General features: G+C 48.5%; 1 protein-coding gene across 1 annotated transcript; it reads right to left on the bottom strand.

The window, feature by feature from the left end:
* Positions 1-4,324: 4,324 nt before the first annotated feature.
* On the bottom strand, positions 4,325-6,172 carry LOC124655275 (pirin-like protein At1g50590). The gene is made up of 5 exons (XM_047194196.1): positions 6,019-6,172; positions 5,882-5,931; positions 5,695-5,762; positions 5,010-5,176; positions 4,325-4,897 (listed from the first exon to the last, which is right to left on the bottom strand). The coding sequence occupies exons 1-5, from the start codon at positions 6,120-6,122 to the stop codon at positions 4,375-4,377; spliced, it is 912 nt and encodes a 303-aa protein (XP_047050152.1). The 5' UTR covers positions 6,123-6,172; the 3' UTR covers positions 4,325-4,374.
* Positions 6,173-8,000: the final 1,828 nt, after the last annotated feature.

Here is an 8,000-nt window from a genome sequence, read left to right as displayed (position 1 = left end):
ACGCGCATACACTCACCCCTATGAACGCACACACGCACATTCTACCCCTATGAGCACCTCCGGAAGACTGAGCTGGCGGATCGGATTTTGAAATTGACGAAATCACCACAGGCGCCTCGCTATCGACGGGAACGTCGTCTCCCACTGAATGAATATTCCGCCTTTATGAGACACACTGATGTCAAATCTGGGGTTTGAACTCTGGTGGGTTGGGGGTACAACCACCCTCCTAACCACCTAACCTCAGGTTGGTTTGGTCCATGGTAAAGTCAGAAAAAAGAATATCATGAAGGCCGGATTGGAGGACTAGCTAAGGGAGGTTCAAGTCTCCGCGATGTTGAGGGACTTGCTTGGTGTTCCGGGCTCCGCAGCAGTGGTATGAAAGTGAGGGCGACATCACAGGTGAAGTTCAGAGTCCTAACTTTCAGGGTGAAAATCAAAGGTCTGACCTTAACTGGTTGTGTCTGGCAATGACCTTGTTGGAGGTATAAGCGAGGACTATCTTCAGGGTGAAAACCTAAGATCATTGGTCGGGCAACGATGGTGCTGGTGCACTGTTCCCTTCTTAGATGCGTCGCTTTTTGGGGAGTCTATTTCAGGTATTGTCTTGGTGGTGAATGTTTTGTTGTTGCTAGGTCTTGGATGCTCTAGCGGGACTTTTGTTTCTTAATTTTTTTTTAATTTTTTTTAGTTGTGTGCATTTGTACTGCCATTAGGGTGTTGTGTTGTTACAGAGACTGTAATTGGTATGTTTTTATATTAATATATTCTCTTTATCTAAAAAAAGAGAGCGGACACCATCACATGGAATGGAGCCAACTCGGCTAATCTGATGAACGGAGCCACGAGCCAGCGACATGGCTTGCGCGAAGTGTAAGATGTTAGATGTCAACTCTCGGGCCTAAGAGCATCTCCACTCGTCTCCCCGAGAAGCCCCCACGAGCCGTTTTTTACATCCGGACGGCGAAAAACGGCCCAGTCGCGCCCCCAGGTTCTCGTTTTCATCCGGATTTGGGCCTAAATTCATCCGGCGATCCCACGCCATCCCCGGCCCCCCGGGGAGCGCTCGGGGACTCCGGATGGAGCAAAACCAATCGCCCACGCCCACGTGTCCCCTCTTTCGTCCGGACTCCCCGGGCCATCCTCTTTTTCCCCGAGAAACGCCGCTTAGGGAGCACACGACTGGAAATATACTGCCCCCCAGGCCAAATTTTCGTCCAATCCGGACGAAAATTTCACCGGATTTGGGCGTGGGGAGCGTCAACGAGTGGGGATGCTCTAACAATGGCACGCAAGCTTGTACATAGTAGGGCCATGTATATGGAAGTTATTATCTGAAGCCGTTTCCAGTACATTAGCAAAGTGGAGAAAGTTTGTAAAATAAGAGAAACAAAATTGGGTTATTGATTTCTATGCACATCATATTGAATTATAGTTTTTGCTGCAATTTAAGAAAATAATATTCTTAACATTTTAAAATATTAGTGGTTATCTCTTTGGGTACATATACACGTTTAGATGTGTGAACAGATTTTTTTTAAAAGCCGTGGCAACGTGCGGTCATTTAACTAATGTCTTCAAATAAATTAAAAAGTCAAGAACATGACGTTTGTTTGTTCACTTGGAAAAGTAGAAAAATCACAGTTCACTTTTAGATATAATGCTCAAGCTGAGCCCAATTTTAAGTCAATAAAATTATAACCGGCAAAAGTTCAGATTTAACAATAGTTATCACGGTAGTCATCAGCTATGCACCAAAAGAAAACAAGATATTTGTTTTTAAATAACAGTATTCGTTAAAAATTGATAAAATTTCTATCTTGTAGAACGTCGCTCATAAATATAAATGTTGCATGTAATTGTAGAAAAAGAGTCACCAATGCAACACATCAATTAATTCGAAGCACAAGAGCATTTTTACATAATTAATTGTGATACTTATTAGTTGGTTTTTTTTCTTCGTACCTAAAATATGAGATTGTGGCCTTTTGTATTTTTAGATAAAGGAAATATATATTAATATCGTAAAGATATCAATTACACCTAGCCTCTATAACAACAGCGATGCCCTGGCATTACGGATACACACAACCAAAAAAAAACAAGAATTACAATAAAAAAAAGTTACTAAGAACATTGATTTAGCATGATAGATATTGATTTTTTTTTCTAAAAACTCGATCGAAGTTTACATTGTCTGACTTTGATGGAACGGAGCGTAGTAGTTCGTAATTCTTAGGGTCGTAATCAACTAGGCACCAAAAGAGACAAAATAGACTTGCAATGATGAGCTAAAGGGTCAACTCAAGGAAGATATTGGTATAGTTTGTGAAGCCCTCTCGGAGCTTTATCTGGGACTGTCCACTGCCCTTGGTCGCTCAAAGGAGGGTTGTTAGGGTGGAAAGGACATGGTATGTCCAAAGAAGGAAAATGTGTCCTCATCAAATCGGTGTTACACGCGGTACCGGCATGTAGAGCTGTTTTCAACTCACCAAGAAGCAATGCAAGCAACTTAGTTCGGTATCATCGAACTTCTGGTGGGGCGACACAGCGGGGAAGAAAAAAGTTCATTGGATTGGGTGGGACAGAATGTGCAAAAGCAAACGGTCTGGACGCATGGGTTTCTGAGACTATGAATGTTTCAACCAGGCGTTTCTAGCAAAGCAGGGCTGGAGACTGCTCACAGACCTGAAAGCCCGATATTTTAAGGACTTGGACTTCCTTTCTGCTTCATGTCCGAAGAGGGTGTCTTACACGTGGCGGGGGGATCATTCATGGACGAGATCTCTTGAGAGAGGGTCTGGTGTGGAGAATTGGAGATGGCTCAAAGGTTAGAGTTTGGGAGGATAATTGGGTACCCAGGACATGAGCAAAATATCCACTAGGTCTTTGCTCGATGATAGGCCAGAGAGAGTGCAAGCACTTATTGTGCAAGGTGGCGGAGGTTGGGACGAGGATGAGCTGCAGAAACATCTTCTTCCAGGATGTACAGGACATCCTTTGCACACCAATTGGTCGTCCTGGTTCGAGCGATTTTCAGGTATGGAATTACTCTAAGAATGGTGTCTTCTCGGTGAAATCAGCTTGTCATCTCGCCATCCAACGGAAGTGGGCGGCGAAGGGTAGGGTAGAGACGTCGAGAAACTGTGATGAGCACAGGGGATGGTTGGCATTGTAGGGAGCACAGATCCTGGATAAGGTGAAAGTCCATTGCTAGAGACTGATTGAGAACGGCCTGGCTGTTGGTACCGAGCTAAGTCATAGGAAGATAAAAGACGGTGTATCATCGGTTTTGGTCGTGTCCTCATTCCCAGTAAGTGTAGTCTCTTGCTTCGATTCATTCAAAGTGTAGATTTGATGTTCTATCGAAGCGACTACGGTGTCATTCTGAACTTAAGGGCTGGTTGCTTGATTGGATCGGTTAGGCCACAAATGAACATGCCACGTAGTTCATGATGGTAATCTATAATCTTTGGCAAGCAAGGAATGACGCAAGGGAATCTCTGTTGATAGCGGCTTTGGAGGAGTGGAAGAACATTGACATCTTCGGCCGTTGGAAAACCTACTAAGCACTGGCTCGGACCGGATCCTGGTTGGCTTAAGGTGAATGCAGATGGAGCTTTTCATTCAGCTACTAGTGTTGGAGGGGGCGATGTGGTTATTCGTGACCACCATGGCGATTTTGTCTCCGGGGCAAGCCATTTTTTCTCCCACCTCATCGATGTTGAACACGCCGAGTTTCTGGCATGTCGGCAGGGTCTTTATCTCGCGATGGATCATCAGGTTCAGAGAGTGGTGCTGGAGATGGATAGTACGGGAGTGGCTGCCAAGTTGAATAGGGACGAGAAGGATCGATCTATTCACGGTCCGTTGGTTGAGCAAATAAAGTCCCTCTTTCAAGGCTTTGGTGACATTTCGGTGCGGGCAGTGGGACGAACGACGAATGGTTCAGTGCATGTTTTAGCAATGGAAATGCGATAATAAAGTGTGTAAGGTGTGTGGAATGTTCGTGCACCAGACTTTGTTAGGAACAAAATCGTAACGGATTCTATTATGAGTTAATATAATCGCAGTGTTTATCTCAAAAAAAGACTTACTTTGCAAATTCGTTATTTCACAATGTTTTCCTTGTGAAATTTTACTTTTGCACTCGAGTCTTTGTATTTGGAATACCGGATATGTACACAAATCGATCGCTGATGTCTGAGCACATCGATTGATCGCTGATGTGATGTCTTAGCAAATCGATTGATCGCTGATGTCTTAGCAAATCGACCACTAATTCCTGGAATAATAAATAAACAAATAAACAAATAACCTCGTACGTGGAACGTGTTCTCCAGTGAGTGTGCGTGGCGTGGCATTTGTTGTCCCTTACTCTAGGTCTAGCGCGATCATCGCCTGCGATTTCCAGTGCTTGGCCTTCTCGAACCCATTGATACACAGCTCGAAGTCGTTGACGGTGGCGTCGATCTCCTCCTCGGTGTTCATGACGAAGGGGCCGAGCTGCGCCACTGGCTCGCCGATGGGCTCGCCGGCGATGAGCAGGAACCGGAGCGGCCGGTCCGACCTGTTCCACACCTCGACGCCGTCGCCGCCCTGCCCGAGCAGCACCAGGTGGTGCGCTCCCACCGCCTTCTGATCGGAGCCCCCGAACGAGGCCTCGCCCTCCAGCACGTAGACGAGCGCGTTCCAGGACGCCGGCACCGGCTGCCGCGCCGGCGCGGCGGAGTGTGGACGCACCGTGAAGTCCAGGTACATGGTCGGCGTCCGCGTGCTCACCTGCGACCGAGCGCCCATGGCCTGCCCCGCGATCACGCGCACCGTCACGCCGCCGTCGGCCGACGTGGTGGAGGCGATGTCCTTGCTCTGGATCTCCTGGTACCTCGGCTCGATCCTGCACGACATTCCGCGCGCACGTGTTAGTTGAGTTCCAAATGCTAGTCTTGTTGACGCGATCGGACGTGACGTGGGAAGAAGGGAAGAAGACAAGGAAAACAGTGCTTTACATTTTGTTGTGGGAGGCGAGGTTGACCCAGAGCTGGAGGCCCCTGGAGGTGCCGGGCGCGGCCGGCATCTCCGAGTGCACGATGCCGCGACCGGCCGTCATCCACTGCACGTCGCCGGCCTTGATGGTGCCGCGGTGGCCCTCGAAGTCCTCGTGCGTCACGGCCCCCTGCGGCAAAGCAACAGAATAGGTCGTCAGGGACAAGTTAACCACCCTATGGCATCGTTTTCCTGTGAAAAATTATCCTACTTTCCCACCAAATTTCACACTACTTAGCCCATCTGTCGACGCGATTTAAACGGGATAACATTATGTTATTATGCTCTTACTAGTGTTGATTTTCCGGCAGCCCGCTGGGTGGTTGGCGTAGTAGAGAGGGTATATATCAGAACCAGTTCCCCCCTTTCGGATGCATTTTTCGAGTAGGTGGCAAGAAAAGTTTCAGGTCAAGTTTTTTTGACAAGCAAAACGCGGTTTAGTTTATCGTGCATGTTTGGTTGTCAAAGTCGCTGCTACCATTACAGACTCAGCGGGAGGAGTGGTTTAGGAAGAAATGCTGGTGCCGCAAGGAACTTTCACGATCGCTCTATGAATATTCTTGGTGAGAAGGTTTGCCAGTTCATGTTGCCGTTCTACTAGCTATCAAAGAAGAAAATGTGGCTAACGAGAACGGAATTCGTCCATACCTCGAGCATGTAGGTGACGGTCTCGAAGCCTCTGTGCGGATGGTCGGGGAATCCAGCCGGAGCAGAAACTGCAGCAAATACAGACAAGGAATCAAAGCCAGCTACCAACAACCATGAAGAACTCCTTCTGCGGTTCTGCCTAGCTGCAACCCAGACGAAACATCTGAAACTGACCGGCGCTGCTCACCTGAGAACTCGTCGAGAACCAGGAACGGATCGAAGTACCTGAGCTCGAACCTGCACACGCACCAACCGATCAGTAACCAAGCCATGGAGGAAATGTAATGGTGCCCTCCAATGGAGTGGAAGCGAGGGCTAGCTGACCTGCCGATGCTGCGGCGGACGACGGCGCCGACGCCCTCGTGCTGCGGCCGGGCCAGGAACTTCCTCGCCACCTGCCGGGGCTCCTCCACCGCCGCCGTCGACATTCTAGCTACCACGAATCAGGCCGCAGGCGAGCGGATTGATCTCAGGCGTCTGTATTGTGTTTACGGAAGGAAAGTACGAGTGTCCGACGGCTTCCCGGCTCCGGTCTATATATAGCTAGCGCCATGGCGCGGGTGCGAAATGGGGTTGATTCCGTTACAGCGGCTGCCGCGCGCTCCTCGGGGACGAAAGGGACAGTTCGTGGCGAATCGCCGGCCAGCTCGTTTCTTGACTTTTTCCTATCCATAAAAAAAACACATAGAGCCCGGACGGGGTGGCGCATCGCTCCAAAAAGTCTCGTGCTAGACAGCGGCTGTTGCCGTGGGTCACGCTGACGCCATGCGCACGATCGCAGGCGGCCGCCTCTGCGTACGTCTGCCTGGTGACAGCGTCGCGTCAGCACCGCGCCGTGGTTTAGCTTTAATCCCCTCGTCGCCTTGATTGTTTGTTATGTCTTTGACAGGCAAAGCTGTTTTATTTCACCGCACCCAACTAAGGATGGAATTTTATCCACTGATTCGAATATCCACGGATATTCAACCCGACGGACAAGAATCACCCACAGATTTTATGGGGTATGGGGCAGATATCCAATAATTCATGGAGCGGGCACAAACAAAAGTTTTACCCCGTAGATATCTAATAGATACCCGTCTGACATGTGAAACCTACATGTCAATGAGACATGAAATTTTACCGAGGCCAATCTGCCCTTCTCTTGAGGTCAAAATCACCAAAGACCCACTTTATCTAACACGTAAACTTAATTAGGCTAATCCTAATATCTTATTCCACCCACGACCCATAAGTACTATGTGGTTCAAATATTATTGCTTTGATATTTCTATGCATTGTCCTCATAATTTTTTTGTGATATTTCTGAAATATTGTTAAAATCCTGTCAAAATTTTGTTGTTGCGCTCAAATGTTGGTCTTTTCTCATGTGCATAGTGCATAAAGATGTGGATATCCATGGATACCTGAATATCCAGCAGGTTTGGATTTGTAGCGACCTCCATGCTCACGGATACTTTTATGGGCGGGGCACAATGAATTTGATGGATATAGGCATGGATCTAGTTTTGGTATATCCCTCCAAACCCGCTACTTTGCCATCCTTACACCCAACTGACGGGGGGGAGGGGGGGGGGGTGTGGGGGTGGCGGGAGCGCCGGCAGAATAGACGTGTTAGGCAAGCCCGGCCTGCCAACGACTCGGCTCGTCGTCCACGCGTCGTCTCCCGAGCATGCAACTTTCCCATTAGCGGCGACAGGCGAGAAGGTCTCATCGCATCAATGCCACATGATGGCGTTAATGCGGTACCACACGCCCTCTTCCCACGTGCTTTCCGCCTATTTCTAACCCCCTCCATTTTTATGCGCCACTCCCACACCCACCTCTCTCGTCGTTGTTGCCTTTGTTCCCCACTGAAAGTATAGAGATGGTAAACCTAGAGGGGGGGGTGAATAGGTTTCTACAAATTTTAATTCTTTCTTTGCAATATTAGGCTTTGCGGAATATAAAGATGAGCCTAATGCAAACTAGGTGAAGCAACCTATATGAGGATACAACTAACTCAAGCACGAAGGCTCTCACAGAGCAGCTTAAATCACAAGTAAGGAGTTCGGTTAGAGATAACCGATAGCACGCGGAGACGAGGATGTATTCCCGTGTTCCCTTGCTTTGCAACAAGGTACGTCACGTTTGGAGGAGTGGAGGTCCCACGAAGGATTCCCCGCGCCACGAAGGCTCACCCTATTCTCCGGAGCCTATCCCACGAAGGAATAGCTCACTCACTTGTGGTAGACTTTGAGGTAGCCTCCAAACCTTCACAATCTTGCCCGGAGCAAATCCACAGCCCGGATGCTTCCGGACTCCTT

Source organism: Lolium rigidum, chromosome 5 (genome assembly GCF_022539505.1).
Source record: "Lolium rigidum isolate FL_2022 chromosome 5, APGP_CSIRO_Lrig_0.1, whole genome shotgun sequence".
Taxonomy (NCBI): Eukaryota; Viridiplantae; Streptophyta; class Magnoliopsida; order Poales; family Poaceae; genus Lolium; species Lolium rigidum.
Note: the sequence above shows the minus strand (reverse complement) of the source record. Positions and strands in the feature narration are given on the sequence as shown.

Excerpts from the sequence above, each read along its gene's own strand:
- LOC124655275 (XM_047194196.1), bottom strand. The coding sequence starts at position 6,122 with ATGTCGACGGCGGCGGTGGAGGAGCCCCGGCAGGTGGCGAGGAAGTTC. Across the intron at positions 5,932-6,018 it reads GTCCGCCGCAGCATCGGCAG|GTTCGAGCTCAGGTACTTCG; the intron begins GTCAGCTAGCCC and ends GTGCGTGTGCAG. Across the intron at positions 5,177-5,694 it reads CCGTCACCTACATGCTCGAG|GGGGCCGTGACGCACGAGGA; the intron begins GTATGGACGAAT and ends GCTTTGCCGCAG.